General features: G+C 41.5%; 1 protein-coding gene across 1 annotated transcript in view; it reads left to right on the forward strand.

The window, feature by feature from the left end:
* jade2 (jade family PHD finger 2) overlaps positions 1-21,567 on the forward strand; it is a 212,419-nt gene that overhangs the window by 57,979 nt on the left and 132,873 nt on the right. Inside the window, exon 4 of the mRNA XM_067608584.1 lies at positions 7,498-7,655. Coding sequence (XP_067464685.1) covers positions 7,498-7,655 — 158 coding nt within the window. The remainder of the gene's footprint in view (positions 1-7,497; positions 7,656-21,567) is intronic.

Raw genomic sequence — 21,567 nt, forward strand, 5'->3', positions numbered from 1 at the left:
TGATCCCTGCCTCTTTGCGGGGCACGTTCGCTTTACTTCTTAGAGCGTCTCGTACAGGTGTTAACCGGGTTCGTCCACTCTCGCCCTCCGAGGCTTTGTTAAATGTACTTCCCTTGCCTTCTTCCCAGTTATAATATAAATACCAGTACTTTTTACTATAATAGCTACATATAATAGTAGCTGTATAGCACACTGGGCTCCCATCAATGTGCTAGAGGAGAAAATGATGTCACTTTCATGACTCAGGAGCAGGAGTCGAGCGGTTCGCCAAAATCATCGCCTCACCACTGTTTTAAAAATGTAGTTGCTCACTCTAGTTATCTTTTTTTTCTACTGTCTTAATGTGTCAGCTAGTTACTTTTGCTGTTGGTACTTTCCCCATCCCTAAACAATGAAATACAGATAATATTTTTTTGTTAGTTGCCTAGCAACACTTGAAAGCCAAAGGGCGGGAGTGGATGAACCTAGTTAAAGAGTAACCGATTGTACGGGATGCTCTAAGAAGTAAAGCGCCTGCAAGGAGGGAGGGATCATTTCATTTATGAGCACTACACGTGGCCCTCTATTGGTTGGGGAATTTTGACAGGGTTATTACACAAAAAATCAGAGAGCAGACGTTTCATGATTGCACAGAAGCAGCCCGACTGCGAAGAGAAGGGTTGAAGCTGGAGCAGGAAATCTGTGCAAGCAACAATATATGTGAGTGCAAGCATACAGGTTTAAACAGAAGAGGAGCAAATCTGCGTGCAAGCGGGGGCTATTTGAGCGCGAGGGCAGGGTTTCGAGGGAAAGAATTACAAAAATCTCAACGTGAAATCAATAAATCATACTCTCAAATAAAAAGACCATGCTCTTGAATGAAGATAAGAAAAAAAAAAAAGCCCCATAAATCTCATCCATTTGGTTTCAGCGAGAGGTCATCGATCACTCTGCACTGCATGATTTGATAGCTTGTGATGCAAACCGTAGTGATGACTGCACAAAAAAAAATTAAACTTGAGTTATTGAAATGCAAACGAGCTTGACGTCTGCAGCATGACAACCTGTCACATTTGGCTAAATGAGGAAGCATAGGCAAGAAAATAAATCATTCGATTGTCGCTGAATCGTGGATAAATAAGGATTTTAAGCATCCAGCTCTTCAGACATATAGAAGCTTCACAGAAGAGCGCGGCAGATGTTGATGATGTTTCTGGTGTGTAGATAATGTTAGAAAGAGTAAATTAAGTAATAGCCTCTCAGCTAACCTCACTGTGACATTTTTAGCAAATAATTAGCTGTTTGCAGCAGGAAAAAAAAAAACACAAACTTGATGAGCAACGGACTGAAATGGCCACAAGCAGCTGAAAACAATGGATGATGGTGATGACATATGAATTAATCGCATGCTGAGGGGGATTTTCTTTCTATCTGTTGGAAATTTACAGTTTCATTCCCCCCCCCCCCCTCTCTCTGTAAGAGTCGGGCATCCACTCAATATTTTCATTTGCAAATTATGATTTATCATATTTGGAAAGCTGAGTGGAAATGGCAAAATTCAATCACATGTCCTCGGAACAAAGTTATTACGGATGATTGATGCGGAAAATCTTTCCAGCGATAAATAAATCATGTGATAAATGGAAAAAGAAATGCACTTTTTGAGTAATTACTGACAGAGTTTCCTTGGCCGCTCCAGGCTCATTGCACAACAGTCTCTGTCCACCGAAAGAAGCCAGAAATGACGTTTTCTCCTCCTGTCACTCGCAAAACATAACTCTTCATTAGTGGCTCCATTATAATACAGCCAAGTGCATTTCTTTGTTTTTTGTCTTTTGCATGAACTACAGAAGACATTAAATGACTCTTAAGAAGATAAACAAGTTACTCAGATCTAATCAGCCTTTTTAAAGTACTGGTTTTTCCATTTTATGCTGGAGGTTTTTCCGAGGGAAATGCGCAGAATTTGTTTTTGCGTAAAAAATCTGCGTGATAGTTTGGTAACAGCGACTGCTCGTCTGCCCCGACTTTCCCGCCCTGGTCGTAGCGTCTTTTTATAATGCCCCCCCCTTTTTCCATCTGTTTGTCTATCATCCGTCATCCGTCATCCGGGCTGGGTGACTCCCAGCTGTCTGTCACAAAAAAGAGTAAAGAGGACAAAGAGGGCGGGCAGAGGATGAAAGGAAAAGAGGGATGGAGAGAGGGAGAGGCAGAAGAGAGAGAGAGAGAGAGAGAGAGAAACAAGGCAGAACATAAAACTGCAGGAGCTTGTAATAGTGTTTCCTAGACATTAATTAGCTGCAGTCATTCCTGTAAAAACACACAGTAATAAAACTGATATACTGAGATCCTCTCCTCTTTTCCTCTCCTCTGTTTTCTTCCCTTTCTCCTCTTTTCTCCTTCTTTTTCCATCTCTCCTCCTCAGTTTTTTCTCCCTTCTCCCTTTTCTCTCCTCTCCTCACTTTGTCTCCCCTCTCTTCTCCCCTTTTCTTTTCCTTTTTCCCCTCACCTCTCCTCATTTTTTCTTCCCCTTTCTTCTCCTCTTCGCGCTTCTTACGTGCTTCTTTCTCCTATTTTTTTTTCCTCCCTCTCTTCGCTCCTCCCTTTTCCTCTCCTCTCCTCTTCTCTCCTCTCCTCTCCTAATTTTTCTCGCCAATCTCCTCCCTTTTCCTTTCCGTTTTCCTCACTTCCTCTCCCCTCTCTTCTCCTTTCACCTCTCATCAACTCATTTTTTCTCCCCTTTTCTCTCCTCTCCTGACTTCTTATCTCCTCTTCTCCTAAATTTTCCTCTCCTCTCCTTTTCTTCTCCTTCTTTCCTCTCCTCTCCTCACTTTTTCTAACTTCTCTTCTCTTCTTTTTGGCTGGACCGGCCACAGACCAGCCCTATAACCGCGGCTGTCCATGAGCGAGTGGTCAGCCGGCCGAGCGTTGGAGTTTCCCCGTTGGCCGTCTGTCTTTCAGAGTGAATCGGCACAGGATGATGGAAGCCGGGGACGCAGAGTGACTGTGTTTCCTGCTCTCAGTTCCGGTGTTAAACGCTGTGAAGTAATCTAAACTCCTATTTTAAACAGACTCACACCAGCGTCTCCTCCTCTACTGTCCAGTGTGACCAACTCTTCGGCCGACAGCGCTGTCAGCGGCCGGCAGGAGAGATGCTCCGTGGTGTGTTTGGATTTTTATAACTGAACTAACACCAGGATGCAAACTTTTTATTTCTCTGACGTTTTCACATCAGAAAAGATGAACGACAGCATTAAAACACCAGCCTCACGTCGGCTGTTATATCAGTTCGGTGTGGGATGGCTGCTCTGAAAGGTGCGCTTGATTTGACTGTAACTGCGGTAACCCGGGCGGAGATAAGCCTCCTGAATTTGCACCCAAAACGCTGTGAAAACTTTCATTTACAATTTCCAACGCAGCCTCCATGATCATTGACCAGGAAAGAGGAGAGAAAAAAGTCACACAGAGGCATAACCATCACTCTGACAAAACACTCACTGCAGAGTGAAACAGATGAACGAGCAGGGGGAGTTAACAGGTCATTAGAATAGTTATAATTAGAATTAAAATAACTTCTCTTTCAAATCAAACATATGCATATGAGTGGAAAGTTTTGTTCTTGCAACTGCAACTCAAACGTAGCTTAAGCATGTCATGTGATAGGCTATTTTAGTTCACTTTACCAGCACATATTACCGGAAACTAAAGAAAATCGCAGATGAACATTTAATATCCAAGAATTCACAGAATAGACACAACCACTGACTATCCCTGTAACAAATTGGCCCCAATTTCACACATTGACCAGACACGGTCCAGCCATATACTAGGTTTTGACCCAGTCTTGTCTTCTCCTTTTACATCTCCTAATTTTTTTTCTGCCCTTTTTCTCTCCTCTCCTCACTTAATTTCTCCTCTCCTCTCTCCCTTTTTCCTCCCTTCTCCTCTCCTCTAGTTAGGAATAAGAAGAAAAAGTGAGAGAACGTAGTCGGGAGAGGAGAGAGAGAGACAGAAAAAGAAAAAAAAAGAGAGAAAGATTAAAGAGCAGTGGTTCGCCCTCAGTCTCTGTCTGTCCTCTTCTCGTATCGCTGTAGGCGAAGGCAAGATTCATCATGGCCTTGGCTCACTGGCTAACACACACACACACACATGCACATTTTTAAACACGCGCACACTCGCACATAAATGCAACACGCAGTCGCACACTCACAAACACACACGGTCGCAGAGGAAGGAACGCACACGGGAAGAATGTGACACAAACACACAAAAAAAAGTCACACTGTGTCGTGCATAAACAAACATGCACGCACACACGGTTAAACCCACACTCGCGGTCGTTCACACGCGCGGCCTCTTGCACCATTGCATTATTTATTTGTGCTGGCTGGCAGACGGTAAAGGCAGCCAAGCAGCAGAAGCAAGTATCCTGCTTTTTACATATGGCCTTTTCATATACTACTCTGTGACACACACACACACACACACACACACACACACACACACACACACACCAGTTTCAACCTCGTCTGTCCTTGTCTTTCATCTCTCTTCCCACTTAAATTAATATCGCTCCCCTTTCCTCTCTTTCTCTCCTGCTCACTCTCTCTCATTCCTCTCATACTTGGTGATTTGTCTTCTCCTTCTCCTTTCTCCTGCGCTCTTGTTCTTTCTCTCCTCTCCTCCCTTAGTTAACAATCAGTCTGCTCTTCCTCATCTCCCTCTGTCCTCCTACATCACTATCATCCTCTCCTCTCCTCTACATGACTGTCTCTTTTTCTTTATGTACAAATAGTATACAGAGTTTGGAGGTGTCATGAATAGGGCAGGATATCGAACCTTAGTCTTGTTTACTTGGTCTTTTAATCAGATGTTTCCTGACTCGAACGAGGAAACGTCGCTAATGATCTCGTCTTGACTGCTGGTGTTTAGGGCTGCAAAGATTAATTGATTATCTTACAACCGTTCAATTAAATTACTCGCCAACTGTTTTGACAGTAGATTAACTGTTTTGAGTCCTTTGTTCCAGCTTCTCAAATGTGAATATTTTCTGTTTTTTTTAAGTCTTGTATGATAATAAACTGAATATCTTTGTGAAATTTGAGGACGTCACCTTGGGGTCTGATCATTTTTCACCATTATGTGACATTTTTATGGACCAAACAGCTCATCAATGAATCAATAAAGAAAATAATCGTTAGTTTCAGCCCTACTTGTTTCGAAAAGTTTAGTGCGTTTTGTTTAATCAAAGACAGGATTTTGTAAAGAATGTTTTTCAAACTACTTATACTAAATTAATAAAAACGTTCAATACGGGTACTCGTATCAATACCAGTATTGATAATCTATACCAACTCCAAGTCAAACAATAAACCTCTTCTATGTTTTTGTGTCAACTAATTTTGGTGATCTCTCTCATGTTTTTATCTGAAGATAAAAATAGATAGTAAGCACATACACTGGGAAAAAAAAAAAAAGTATTTATTCAGGGATGTTACTCATAACCTTGCGAGGCAGCTGGATTTGCGAGAGCACAACATCACGAGATCCAGCAAGAATCCATCCAGTCAGGCTTCGAGTTATGTGCTTGTGCGTGACCAATCGGCGTCGCAAATCCAGCTGCCTTAAAAGGTAAGATGTTGATAGACGACGATGGTGAGATTATTCATCTTGTTCACCTGCCAAGTCTTTTATTTTGAAAGCGCTCGCCCCCTTTTTTCCAACAGTTTTAACGGGCGACTTCTCAGATGGTTCTTTTGTAACAAACCATGTGGCGCGTCAGATTATGTTATTCAGGGAGCCAAGTTCATTTGCAGGAATGGTCCTGATCACACCTTCACACCTGAAACTGCCAGTACAACCCGACTGCCGGCCACTGAGCAGCTCCGCTCGAGCAGCTGGAGGTTTTTGATCAAACCCACTTCTGTGAGAAAGATATTTAGAGGTTACAGAGACTCAATGAAACTGAACCTCCTGTATCACTGCTGATTATTGTTAACCTTGCTCTATGTCACATAACGTCTCTACTTATAAAAACACTGTCAATTTCTGAAAATTAGTGGCGGCCAAGGGTCATTCTATGTTGTGAAAGTGATATATATATATTGTAATTAGAGCTGCAACGATTAGTCATTGATTAGTTTCCAACTATTAAATGAATCACCATCAATCAAGTCATTTTTTCAAGAATAGTGAAGTTAATATCTTTGGGTTGTGGACTGTCAGTTGGGACAAAACGAGACATTTGAGCATTGGGAAACATTGACTGACATTTTATGGAGCCATCAACTAATTAATGAATCGACAAAATAATCAATAGCCGCAGCCCTAATTGAAAAATTGAAAATGTTACGGAAACTTAAAGGAGAACCTCCCTCTCTGTCTCTGTCAAGCTCTCTCTTTCACTAGATAATATAATATTTATTCTTTTTCTCCCATTTTACCACATTTTTCCTCTCACCGGTCTCTTTTTTTTGACAAATCTTCTTTTTCGGAGTCTCTTAGGTAAAAAATAAATAAGGTGAAAAATCCACATTAGTGGATTAAATGAGGGAAGGAGGGAGGGGAAAATGGAGAGGTTAATGGAGAGATGGAAGGGGGAGCAAGGGAGTAGGTTGGAGGAGAAGAGCTAATAAAGCAGGGATAAGGAGGCTTAGAAAGTAATGATAAAATGTAGAGTGAAGTCATACGGTTGATTTGGCACTGCTGTGTGTGTGTGTGTGTGTGTGTGTGTTGCTTGTTTTCCTGTGTGGGTTAGTGTGTTTATGTGTGTGTGTGTGTTCTTGGCTGATGTCCTTGACTATATGACTGATAATATCATTGCTTCAGGAGCAGACAGAGAGAGAGAGAGAGAGAGAGAGAGACTGTGTGTGTGTGTGTGTGTGTGTGTGTGTGTGTGTGTGTGTGTGTTCATATTATGTGTGAGAATGATTGTGTCTGCTTGAATAACATCTACTCCCTCAGGTCCTCTAAAACACAACCTCACACACTCACACACACTTCTTGTTTGTTTTTATGAAATTATCCTGCATATTATACACACAAGCACACACACACACACACACACACACACACGCAGATGTGTTTAATACCTTTTAATGAAAGTTGGTGCATCTCATTTATCTTAAATGTCTCCCTCACTTGCATCTTTTCGTCCCTCCTAAGTAAGACGAGATGCAAGGAAACGATGTGATTTCTGATGGCACATCTGGATCACCCGTCAACACAGATGTTGCTCCTTTGAACCCTTGTATTCGAACATATAATGTAACGCTCTGTCCATATAGTAATAAAGATGCACAGTTACCAGAGCGAGCACTCCTCTCTACTCCCCCTTTTTCTCGTTTCCCTTCTTCCCTTCCCTCCTCTTCACCTCACTCCCTCCTCTTCTCCAGATGCTCACAGGCAGAATTTCGCCCCGCGAACACCCCAGAACGAGCAGATCAAGTATATGCCTTTTGCTATTTTTATGACTATTTTGCTAAATCTTTCTTTCTCCCTCTCTCCTCTTCCCGCCAGGTGTTTCGTACCGACTTCATCACGGCCATGAAGCTGCCGGACTCGGCCCAGCTCGGCCCGGACGACTTCTACGTGCTGTCGGACCCCTGGAGACAAGAGTGGGAGAAGGGAGTACAGGTCCCTGCCAACCTAGAGGCCATACCAGAACCTGTGGTCAGGTAGGACACACACCAAACACACACACAACCATTGACTCATGCAAGAGTTTGATGTCAAGTAAATAACCACAGGTATTTGTTCTTTTGATCTCCATTTCATGTCATGAAAGGAGAGTCAACAAGTATTGTTCTTTTAAAAATGTTTCAAGACATGAAGACCAAAAGCTAGCAGTAATCGCTGCTCAATAGCACAGAGAGTCTTGCTATCTGTTTAACGGTGATTCACTGATAGTTCATCCTCTGGCTACATAGACATTATGTCATCTAAACACTGGCAGAGTTCCCACAGTCACAAAGATCTTAGAAAAGTCATGAGGTCTGAACATTTGTTTTCCATGACTACAAGTAGTTTTGGAAAATTGTCAAATTGTCAATGAACTTTCGAAACAGTTGTGAAATGTTACATTCTGGTGCAAAGTTGATACAACCCGTTAAAATTAAATTAATTGTAGTATGTTTTTAAAGTGTTTGAGTCACACAGCTCTCTTACATTCATTCACATGAAATATTCTGGAGAACAAAATAGCTGTAAAATGGAATTATACTTAAAAACATTATGTTTTTGTTAATAGTGAACATGCACAACTACAGACGGAGAGTACAAATACAGAAACTCAGCCTCTGCCTTCTACTGTCATTCGCACACAAACACACACACACACACACACACACACCCACTATGGGAAGAAGAAGGTTGGGATGCACATGCAGGCAATGAAACACACACACACACACACTCACACACACACAGAAGCAAGCTGGTAGGCAGATGTGTGCAGGCATGCACTTCGACCCACTTATATTCACTCACATACTGTAGATTAGTCTGGGCTTGCTCTCTCTCTCTCTCTCTCTCTCCCCCTCTCTCTCTCTTTCTCTCTCTCTCTTTCTTTCTCTTTCTCTCTCTCTTTCTCTCTCTCTTTCTCTCTCTCTCTCCCCCGTCCCAGTAGGGTGTTGTGGATCTCTAGTACTGCCGCAGCTGCTTCACATACCCATGTGGTTTGTTTGGCGTTCGAGGAACTAATGAAAATGCTCAGACTGCCTGGTAATGCCTGTTAGACAGACATGTCATACTGGGAGGCCACACACACACACACACACACACACATACACATACACATACACAATATCCATGCATTCTCATCAGGAGACAGGCAAATTATCCGGTCATGTGAGATTCGGTCAAATGTTGTGTATCCATGAACATTTTTTTTTTTTTTTCCTGCCTCAAGAAAACCAGATGCAGAGGGAAGTGACTCGTGCAGATAGGAGACAAGTAACACAATGTTTACACAGGCTGCGTAGTGAAAGCAGCAGCTTCAGTCCTCCCTCTCTGTCTACACAGGATGCGTTCAGGCACAATATTGAGTGTAGGTCACCCACGAATTGGCAGCGCTCATATCACAACACACAGTCGCGGTAGCTACGTGTGTAAAACGTCAGAAAATACACTTCGGGACGCAGTTACGAGCGTGTAGCCAGAGTGAAAGGTGAGCTGATATGTTATAAGATTTCATAGTAAAGTTACATTTTTTCTTTTGCATGTGTGTAACACCCAAAAGCCACTGAAGAGTTGAAAATAAAACTGGTGAATAACACTGTGTCAGAGATGATGTGTGAGTTTCGGGCCTTGGCTCTGATGTTTCAGGTTGGTCTTGAAGGCGTCACCTCCGTCTTTTCCTTTTATTCTAAATTCCTGTTATTCCAATCGAAGGACCAGAGTAGAAAAAGATGAATGATGTAGAAAAGATGTGATGCAAAAAGTAGAAAATCCATCAAATATGTTCACTCAGTCAAGTTTGAATCACAAAAAATTTGATTTTTGAGGGTCATAACAGAACTATGTCTCTTTAATACCAACTCTGACTGTGCAATTGGAGAAAATAAGAAATTCCAGTCAGATCCAATAACAAAAACATAAATTCTTCAGATAAACAAAATACAAATCATAAATCAAAACTTGTGTCGCCAAATAAAACGGCATATCTGAATCTTTGACTAGCAAGTCAAAACGAGCGCATGAGCGCTTTTACACGTGAAAAAATGAAAAACTGACAAATTTCCACATGAATGAGTCCTTCAGAGTCTTAATGAGGGCGGAAGACAAAGGTAATAAATAATAGAAATGAGAATACAAAAAAAAAATGATTTGGATTATCTTTTTATGTTTCAAAGATTTGTAAGGATAAATACTGTTTACATTGTCTGAATGGTTAATATCTCAGTACACACACACACACACACACACAGAAACATTATGGAGCTAACAGATTGAAGACAGCCTGAAGGCAGAGAGATGGACGAGCAGATTGGGAGAGAGAAAGAGAAATGGCATAGATAGATAAGGATAGATGGATGAATGAGTGCTCGCCTATTATCTTATATGTGATAGATAAAATGATGAAGTGATATACAATGATGTTGAAATGGAGTGATGATGGATAGATGGGGGGGAGATTGAGGAGAAGAGGGGTGAGTGTAAGTGTGACTGAGCTGATGGTCTATGTCAGAGTCTCTGACAGCGGTTTGTTAATCTTTTTTTCTTTCTCGTCTGTCATCTCGACGCCGCTCTTTTTCTCTCTCTCTCTCTCTCTCTCTTTCTCTCGGCTTCTTCCTTTTCCTCCCCTTCTCGCTCTGTTATTTGTTATGTTTGGGCCGAAATCGTCAGCAGCGTTTCAGACTTCCATGGTTTTTACCCCCGACGAGCCCGTGTGGTCGGGCGGAATCAGCGGTAGGAAACTTAATTCACACACAGGAAGCGGTTTCCTTTCGGTATTGGGTAAAAAAAAAAAAAAGTTCTACAAGTAAGACATTTGGTCTTAACAAGGAAGAAGAAGACATCTTTAAACGATCTTAATTTAGAGTATAAATTACTAATAAGCCTATGCCACAAAAATCTTAAAAATATAGCGAAGCTGCTTAGCTTTTTTTTCCCTGTACTGATGTATCTGCCCGGCCAATTTTATAGTTCTGGGTCTAATTAAGGTGTTGTTGCCAAGTTCTGGAAACTCTTGAGATACAGAGATTGAGTTAAAATGTTAACAGAAATGCTAGTAAACATTTAAAAACTGCTTCTGCTCATACAAACGGGACAACGAGGACAGAGTGATGTTACAAATGATGAGTCCACAGCTGTCTGCTTCAGTCATTCACTGAATTTAAGAGTCTGCATCACGTTTTCTCCACAGTCAGAAAGAAAAGGCCTCCATATTTTATAGAAGTGAAACAACTCGTCCTTTAAGAAAAAAACCTAAGGCTTCCATGGGTATAAATTCCAGAGTAGATGTGATCCATTGTGTTATAACAGGATGTTCGGATATCCGCTGTAAAAGTATACATCATGTAGCAGAGAACAAAAGAATTTTAAGCAACTGAACTTTGTTAAAATTGAGGGAAAGCAGTGAGAGAATCCCCAGGATACAGGCAAATGGGGCAAAACTAAGCTGCCGTTTAGACCGAAAACAGCTGCCTGCCTTAAAACTACGCAGGTGGCTGCATGCGTGTGTGTGCGTGTGTGTGTGTGTGTGTGGGATGCTTCAGGTGTTCCAGGTACTAGTGAGATGTTACATCTCTGTAAAGTTGCTCCTGCAGCAGATATTTTATCTCGCGTCACAACGATCGCGAGGTAAACTGTAGAAACGCGGTGTCCATGTGACAAAGTCGTCTGCCGTGAATGTGCACTTTTACGTATTTGATTGTGCAACACAGCGTCTTGCTGGACGATGAGCCCCCCTGTGTTGGCAGTGCTAAAGTCGGTCTCTAAGAAATGACAGTGATTGCCTTTGTTCAGTGCAATCTCTCATGCCGCTGCAAAATGATGCTGCCATTGACGTTTAGAGGGTCTTACTAAAAAAAAACAACCAAAAACTGGCCATATCTACTACCTGCGCCCATAAGTGTCAACAAAATCTTATTTTTCTTAGTATGATGTGAAGCAGTGCTCGATTTTTACAGGTCATTTTTATTTTTGAAGCAGGAAATGTGGAGAGTTTTGCTTTGTGTTGCTTTTTTTAAAGAGATTTTATTAAAAAATTAGAGCAGCAAAAGTATGAATTGAGGTAGTTGTCCCTTTCCTCCCCCTCTCACTCTTTTCCATTTATGTCATGTTTCTTTCCTTTTTCTATTGCATATTTTCATCCTCATCCAACTCTCATGTTTCCTCTCATCACTTTCTTCCTTTTTCTTCCTCCCTCTTCTATGTCTTCATCTCTACATCTCTCCCTCTCAACTGCCTCCCCTCCTTTCTCTCCCACCTTCCCCTCTTCCCTTTGCTCTAGTCGAGCCGGAGGCACAGACACATTTTTCTTTTTTCTTTTTTTCTTTTTCTTTTTTTTTTTTTATGAATAATGACATCATCTCCAAAAATTGTTGGAGAGGAAAAGGGCTGCGGGCCCCGTCTGGCTTTGACAACACTCCTCTTCTCTCTCTCTCGCTCTCTTTGGACCAAATTTGGCTGCTGCGGCATGATTTTCGGTAAAACTGTTGTTGCGGATGGTGAAGAGGTCATTATGGTTTGATGTTTTTTTTGTGTCTCTCCCTACCAAAACACTGCAGGAGAGTACCCAGAGGAAGAAGATAGTCTTTATCTCTGTTTCCCTCTCTGTTTCCCCGTCCTTCTCCACTCCCTTTCTGTCTGTCCTTTACTTTTTTTTTATCTGCCTTTCTCCTCCTCTTCTGTCTCTTCTTCCTCTCCTGTATCTCTGCCCTACATCTCCTTTATAGTTTCTCTCTCTCTCTCCCCCCCCCCTGATTTTCCTCTTGCTTGTCCCCCTGTCTGGTCATCTCTCCTCCCCTCTGTCTATTTTATTTTATCACACCCCCCCCCCTTCCTTTTCCTTTCTCTCTCTCTTTCTCTCTCTCTCTATGGTTTTGTCGGGGCCGAGTGGAAGTAATTAGCCGTTGCGTAACACCAGCTATGTGCAGACAGTGAACGGGGCTTTGGCAGCGACTCAATAGCCTGGGTCCCCAATGACAATGGCGAGCCGGAGAGGGAAATAATTACACATACACATGAGAAGATCTGCACCTTTTCACAAAACGAAAGAAATGAGATACCTGTTATTTTATTTATTGCTTCATTTTTCCCCCCTTCGGACTAGTGGCCGAGTTGGTGAATGGGAACCCGTTGTTTGTGGTTTGGCTAAACACATTGGCTTTCTGAATGGCGTGTAAAGCTGCGGCCACGAGGAGCGTCATATGGAGAGACTCCTTACCAAAGTGGTTTGTGTACCACTGGACAAAAAAGATCGACTGTGCAGATTAAAAAAAAAACAAAAGCGTACTTTTTGGAACATTGCTTACCAAAGCATACAATTTCTTTGACAGAACAGTGATATTTAAAGGTGTCGATTGATTGATCGGTTGGCAAACTTCAAGAATGCGTGGCACTCATGAGATGTAAAGCTTACTTTACTGTAGCAGGACAATGAGGAGACTTGATGTGGTTACCAGTCATAGGATATCTGTAGGTCAGCTTTCCGGCAGCTGTCATCAGATGCAAAGCTTAGGTCAGTTACGCATGGATGCTATGTAAAACCTTAGATCAACAAACTTTAAGCCCTGCCCAGAGGGGATGGAAGGTGTGAACACTGAGAGAGAATGTAGATACTGTTGCTTGATAAGGCACCAAGGCAAAAAAAAAGATGTCTGTTTCGGTTAAACTGCCGCTCACGATCAGGCAAACAAGTAAACTTTGCTCGGAGATGCTGCACTTTTAAAACATTCAGCTGTTTCTTGGTACAAATAAAATAGTAGAAAATAATAGCAACTCTCTCAAACACGACTGAAAGACAGGATCCAAAGTCCATTTCGACTATTAGTCCGCATGTGTTATTACAATCTGACAGCTGCCAAACACTGAACACATTATTACATTACAGGGATGTCAGTTTAAACTGAGTGCTGCTGAGAAAACATTAGGTAATTTGTTAAGATTTTTTTTCTGTGCTGGACTAAGAACCGTGGACTTGGCAGGTTCAGACTGGATGAAAATTATAATTGCCCTGGACCTTCCCCAGTAAAACTGATTGAGTTGGAATGAGGCTTTAGAGAGAGGAGGCGCATATGTCAAGCTTTGCATTCAGGTGCAGGTACGGAGAGGAAGCATCAGCCAACACAATTTGAATAGATTCATTCCTGTGGAACATCATATAGTATGTAAAAACAACGGGTTGCTATTAACTAAACAGGCAGTTTCTGTTTATTTATACAAATGAATCGGTTTGAGCTCATGCACACATATGCACAAAAACACACACACACAACGCATCCTTTCACTGGATAAGTCAGACAGTGTTGCAGTGGGTCAGAAGGCTAATCGGCAGCTAATAACTCAGTGACTGTTGCAAGCATGCACGCATATACACACACAAACACACACACACACACACACACAGATAATGACCTCAGGGCAGAAAGATGGAGAGAAATGGCTGGATAGTGAGGATGGAGAACCGTCTAAATGTCATGTATTGCAAAGCTTCAGCTACATTTAAAGCTTAAAAAGTCTACCTTGACATTTTCAGTCATCGCCGGTTATTTTTCTGCACCATAGCTCTCGTCACATTGCGAGTTTAATAAACTTTATATGTTCGCCTGTGTGCCTAAAATAGCTTTTTGGAATTGTTAACATTCTTCATTGAAATCATGGGACACAGCTAGCCACAAGTTAGCTCATTAGTGTGTTAGTGTGGTTATAGTGAGGAATGCTAAGAGGACAGTCATATTGCATTTTTATTAACTGTTTTGAGAAGACTTTCCGTGACTTTTCATAACAAAGTCTGAACACTACCATGACAGAAAAATGGCTCCTGCTGATTTTTAAATGTAAATTTCAGCTCAAAAATGTCTGCTGTTACACTCCAGTGGAGAAAAAAACAACAACTCAAAGCCACAGTCTAATAAAGTCAATGTGTGCAAGCAGATTTAAAAGACAGTAGTACATTCCTTCATAGTCAGCAATTATCAAAAAAAAAAAATCTCTGATATACTGTCACTTGCTTGGAGAATTTATCAAACTCTCTAACTTTTCTTGTCTGGAAGAAAGCGAGTTTAGAACAGTGGGGATAAAAACGACATTGGTTTTTCTTCCTTAATATATCTGATATAGATAAACAGCCAGCTAAAGGTCATGACAGAGTACAGTACATCAATGACACGCATAATACAAAAGGAAAACAAGGAGGGAAAGCGGAAAAGAGTGGTGGTTAGATGACTGGAAAGCTCCTCATGGAATTAAACTGCCTGGCCCAGCTGCAGCCTCGTCCACCAGCGCAAGTTCCTGAGTGTTTACTGTATGTACACACGTTTAATCTGAATGTGTGTGTGTGTGTGTGTGTGTGTTTGTATGTATCAGAATGTCCACAACAACATCTGGAAATTCCCCAAAGATACCCTGTGCTCATTCCAAAACGGCTTTTCATCAAATAATAAGATGACTCAGAGCAGCATCATCAGCCCCATAATGTACAGGGTCAGTGAGTTCACATTGGACTAATAGCTTCCACACACACTACTGATGTTTGTTGGTAATTTAATGTAACCGCTCTTTGAAAATGTCTGAGTGCCTTAAGTTACATGGATGGATGACGAACAGGCACAATCAGTATTTGAACCTGTTGCTCAAGGAATTGCTGCTTTTTCACTGTTGATTAGATTATTTTCTTGATAAATTGTTGTTTTCTCAAGAGTTTACTATCATAAATGACAAAGAAAAGCATAAAATAATCACATATGAAAAGCTGAAACTGGTAAATATTTGGCATTCTGCTTAAAAAAATAACTAAAATGATTATTCAACTATCAAAATAATTAATTTTCTGTCGATTGACTAATTGTTGCAGCTCTAGACTGGACATCACATTACGATCTCTATCTGAAAGAGTTCAACACGTACTGCCTTCGATTCCCAGTTGAAAAACATAAATGGAGCTCCAGAATCTGAAGCAGTATAGGTTCATATGTTAATCAGTTTGTCCGGCTGCAGCTAGAAACCTGAAACCGGTGTGGCCAGACCTCCATCTCATCATGCTCTTTAGCTTTAGTTAGTTTTTGGTTGAGTTCAACCAAGTTAGGGCTTTTTAAATTATTATGATTATTTTGTGGTTGACTTTCTCCAGACGTCCAGCTTGTCATAGAGGTTTTTGGTTTCCTGAAGTGGTCATTTTAATTTATTTTTTATTTTTTTTGTTAAAACAGACAATTGAATAGGTTCTCTCTAATACCTTAGTATACTTTTACTATTCTTTGTTTAGAAGTATATACATTTACTGTGTACTATTAATACCGTATATGCCAACCTTTCTGGTGGAGTTTCCCACTCTGAGGCTGTGTCCGAAATCACTCCCTCCTTCACTAATGCACCACTAACCATATAATAAGCACTCTAGTTTACTCTATAGTGAGCAGTAAATTGAGATTTCAGGCACTTGATTTTGCATCATATCTGACAGGCGTAGAGTTGCCCGACTGTAATTATCACATTTTTAGATGTCAAGAAATCCATATGACATGTTGTATTCATGCCATGAACACCACTTATTTCGTTCCACTGTGGGAATTTTTCAGAGGACTGTGTATAGTGCATATATTTAACAAACACTCAAATAAAATACTAAGATAATATAGCGCACTGTTGTGACTGGAGCTGTAACAATTGGTCGATTAATCAATTAGTTGACCGACAGAAGATAAATCTGCAACTATTTTGATAATTGAATAATCATCTTAGTCGTTTTTTTAAGCAAACATGCCAAAATTTGCTGGTTTCAGCTTCTCAAATGTGATGATGTAATGCTTTTCTTTGACTGATTTTGTACTGCTGCTCAGATTATCCCGTCCCCCCCCCGATTGCTTGACCCCTACCACTTACGTATAGTAAATATATGGTAAAGAGGGAGTGATTATGGCCTCGTGGGAAAAATGTTTAGCTGAATTTCTAACTGCTTCCCCTAGATGTCTTACTGACTTGCTGCGTGACTGATGGGATCACTTAACGACTTTATAAGTACAAACTGAATTCCTTGATGATGTGAATGGCAGCCAGACTGGGAGAACCGCTGAGTGAATGGATTAATTGGCTGTTTACTGCATGAATGAAGAAAAGGGCTTGCTAAGAAGAGGGATGATTTGGATGGAAGTCTGAGTGACCTGTTGATGGACAGTCAGAGCTACAGCACAACAAAAACCAAATTCACCCATGTTAACTGATCACTACATTGCTATGCAGGGTCAGTGGGTGTATTTCTGACCACAAACTGATTTGGTTGCTTTTGGCTGGATGAGTGGGTGAATATGAGAACTGTATTTTTTAAAGTACGGGCTAAGGGAGCCAAATTGGGCCCTTGTGCTTGTATCTGGTAGGTCCCCATGACAAAACTAATAACATTTTTCAGTGAGGAATAGCTTTTGATCTCTTTCCTCAGGGAAGGGGCTTAATAAACTTCTCAGTCAGGCTGGAGGAGAACCATAATGGCAAATAAAGCAACATAATAATACATTTCCATTTCTGGCTGGGTTCACCGAGTCACTGGGTACATCTTTAACCACAGTTAATGGAGACAAGTTTTCTGAGTGAACCATGCCTGGTTGATTGAGTCATTAATTGGCTGAGTGACTGACTAGCTTCTTTACTGACTGGCTGAATGGCTGACCATTGACAGAACTGCTTACCATTTGGGGCGACTGGTTGCCTTGCTGGCTGATTAGCGTTTGACGTTTTTAATGACTTAATGAGAAAATGTATGGTGTTAAAATTTCTGTATAATCCTTGCCATTATCCGAGCACAATTTTTTTTTCTTCCTTATTTCTTGACTGGGTCAGTGGGGCTGTCGCTTACCACATTTCAGGCCCGCTGCCTTGACTGACTGACCGACCACAGTGACCACTTGCCTGGGTTGCTCACTTGTCGACTGCCTGGCAGAACAGCCTTTTCCCTGAGTGACTGAATGGATGAGTAAAGGGTCAATGAGGGGTTGAATGAAAATACGAGCAAAATTCTCTCTGCCCTTTTCATCACCGCCAGTATGTGGCTTGGTGCTTTATTAATCACATAAAAGTTAGTCATCAAACAAGGCAGCTTTTGACTTGTTTGATGACTAATTGCAATGACTGCCTGACTGGTTTGCTAAATGGACATCTGACAGTCTGAGTGAGGGGAAGGACATAAGAATAGCAGTGAGTTACGATTCTGAATCGATTAACAAATGTCACAAATGCCGTACAGTGTATAGCGTGCGCGCACTAGAGTTATCTTGTAGTTCATCTTCAAAAAAAAGGCAGCAGTTGCGAGCATTTTTTGATTTAATGACTAATTTAATGACTAATTACCTTTTACGAGATGAAGTATAATGTTCTACGTCATCACTCGGAGATTAACATTAGCGGAATAGAGCAGCGAACTCCAGTAGTAGCAAACGAGACCGGCTGACCAACACACACTGCAGCACTTAAACAACTTAAACCAACTCTGTGGTGAAAAAACATAACTCGGTGCTCAGTCTGTTTCACCTCAAAAACCCTGCGCCCGCTCAGTGTCTTGGACGGCGATGTCTTTCCCCGGAGCTAACGGTGCAGCAGAGTGGCTGCTCTCCACTGCTGCAGACATGACGTTAATAACAACACAGCGGAGCACTCCTCCTCAGTTTGTTATTCTCATACAGGCAGTAGACTGTAAGATGCTTTCAAATTAATTCATTAATTGATTAATGCAGTTAACTTTTTAAAATAAAACGGCTGCGGACCATTTATCTTAATTGCCAGTTATGTTTCATATTGTATTTCAGTGGACTGAGGACACCAGTGGTTGGTTTGGCACACGGTATACTGGAGCAAGAGACTGAAAATAGTGTCGCCTTTTCTATTCATTCAATTGAGAATCAATTTTGAATCGAATTGTGAGATTCCCAAAGATTCACACCCCTACAGAAGAACTTTTCTCTTCTACCGTTGGCCACCGACCAACCAAAAAGCACAATGACTGTTTGAGTGGTGCATCTTTTAACACATTTTAGGCCGGCTGCCTGACTGTATTGACTGACCGGCTGGCTTGGTGACGGTTGGCTGACCTCACAGAAATGACAGAGAAGTCTGAACTGGCAGGCTAACTGAATGACTGGTTGCCTGCCTGCCTGGCTGGCAGGCTGACTTTCTGACCACAGTGACTGAGTGTTGGCCAGAACCGAGCCGGTTTTCTGGTTCCAGCGAGTGAGTCAGACTCCAGCTAAACCCATTCACCTCTGGAGGCTTGTGGGCGAAGACTGGCTTCAGCCTGGGGACTGGAACCTGCGAAATTTAAACATTTCACCTCCAAACAATACTTGTTAACCTGCTGAGGTGTGTGTGTGTTTGTGTGTGTGTGTGTGTGTGTGTGTGTGTGTGTTGGAGCTGGCTAAGCAGCCTGCCAAAACCTAAATGTGCTGGCATGTGCCTACCCCACATTCCCCACCCAGAGATTCAGTTGGCAGTTTTTGATTTATTTAACCTTTATTTAGCCAGGGTACCGTTATTAAGTGCCATTGACAAAAAGAAACTAATTTGGAGACTTGACTGAGGAAGCAATAGCTGATGCTTGTACAGGGAAAAAAAAAAGTATGAAGAGGAGGACTGGCCTGAGTTGATAAATGAATGCAGCTTTCTTAAATTACATCGGGAGAAAAACAATTCTGTGTGTGTACTTGTGTGTAAAAAAGCAATTCCCCAGTTCACAACCCAGCATGTGTGGTGTGTGTGGCTGGTGGTGTTTAGGTTAGGCTGGTGGTGCAGGCTACCCCCGAGCTCAATGTGGGTTGATTTTGTGTGTGTGTGTGTTCATGTGTCTTTGTTGTTCCCCACATGGATGTCATGTGTCATGTGAGTAAACCCTAGAGCCATGTGTGGGAGTCTGGACTGTGTGTGTGTGTGTGTGTGTGTGTTTAGGCGCCTGCGTTCATGGATGCACAGTTTATGTATGCGTGTTTCAGTGTGTGCGATACATGTGTGAGTGATCCCTTGGGTATTTTCTCGTAAATGCTGGAATATCATCCGTCGCTCCTCTACACGAACACTCTCTCTCTTATTTAGACACACACAATCGCACAAACACCCACATTCTCGCTCCACTTCACTTCCTTTCTTCCCTCCTTCGTTTAAAGCCTTGGTTAGCATCCATTCCTCTCTCCTCGTCTACATATCCAGTTCCAGTAGTTCCTCTGTGGTATGGCAGATCAAAGCCCTTTGCCTTCTGCACTGTGGGTTCGGCAACATCTGGACCACGCCGTCCGCCTTTTACCAATCTACCATCTGCCAGCTTCACTTGACTGGTATGTGTGTGTGTGCGTGTGTGTGTGTGTGTGTGTGTGTGTGTAATGGCAACAGAGAGAGAGTGAGACACAGGAGACGATAGTAGATAGATAGTGAAGTCCCCCTTTTTTCTTCTACTGATCCCCTGTGTGCTCGCGTGCACGCTCAATTTGACTAACCGTGTCACAATTAATGTGTCAAGCTGCAACCGACACTTTGCTTTGTATCCGTATCACTTCCTTCTCTTTCTTTGTCTTGCTCAAAGACACTTCAGCAGTGGCGATAAGGGTTTTGTGTGCGTGGGTCCCTTTGTTGTCAATAGTAGCTTCTTATATCTGTGCCTCTCTTGAACCTCACCTCCCTGCCCCTCCCTAACGGTCACATAAGGGAGGCTGGTGCACCCTGGCTGGCCACTTAAACCCAACCGCCTCCAGGAGAGTAAACACTTTTTACTGCTGTGTTGTCTCCCAGCGGAGCCCTGAGGCCCAGGCTTCACATAAAATCTCCTCCCTGGATTTAGATGGATGGATATAAAAAAAAAAAAGTAGATAAACTGACAGATGAATAGATGGAAATTGATTGACACATAAGACATTTTCTCTGTTGGTTTTGAACAGTAAGACAAAAGTGCATCTGATAATGTGACTTCCTTGTCATTTATATAAATGGCAAAGACTTCAGGAGAGAAATTGAACTGTGCAGAAACAGTGATCTGATTTTATGTTGACAGTAGAGATACAGCATAAAGGAAGGTTTGTGAATGTTTTTTTTCTAGTATATATTGTTTAAATGCAGTCATGGTCTCCCTGCAGGTGTTTTACTTTAGCTCCAAAGTGAAAGACAAACCTAAGAATGTTAGTCTGTTAATATATAAGCAGCAAAACTCTTGATCTGGCACAATGCAGTTAAAGAGGAGCAGCAGCAGCAGCAGCAGGCGCCAGTAACAGAACTTGGTAACTTGTTAAGCAGAACAAACTGCACCATATGTCTTTTGAATTTTGGTTTTGGAAAAATCATTCCTCACTTCTGTTTGGCTAAAAAGGAACAGATGTGACCAAAGTGGTAACTCTTTTCCATGATATAGCAACTTTTCTGACCGCAGCTTATTCTCAAAAGATCAATCCACACACACAGCTACTTGTAGGGAGTGGTGGGATAATGTTAATATGTAAAAACGGATTACCTCAAATAAAGATCTTGAAAGTCCCTAAACACAGTTTGTCATTATTTGACTGTTTTATTATTTATTTTCTTGGGTGCCCGTCTGACAAGTTATTAAATTATTTAAAAGACAACAATCATTCAGTACAAAGGATGCATGCATTATACTTTTCATTCACTCTGACTTCTGAGGAAATTGACTCTTGCAAATAAACTCAGTCTAGCAAAAAAAAAAAAGAAAACAAACACAGAAAAAAAACATTCAAGCCTTTTTTTTTTTTTTTTTCCAAGTTCAGTTTAGTTCATAATGAGAAAACACTTCAAAAGCAAAATAAGTTCCATAAAATGACCTTCTATGGAAAAAAGTCACATTACTCAAAGTGAGAACATACTGATCTTGAATACACATTAAAGGTGTATTACACCATATTACAGCCTCTGCAGGCACAAGATAAGCTGGATGGTTTTTAGGTA

This window comes from Thunnus thynnus, chromosome 13 (genome assembly GCF_963924715.1).
Source record: "Thunnus thynnus chromosome 13, fThuThy2.1, whole genome shotgun sequence".
In the NCBI taxonomy this organism is placed as follows: Eukaryota; Metazoa; Chordata; class Actinopteri; order Scombriformes; family Scombridae; genus Thunnus; species Thunnus thynnus.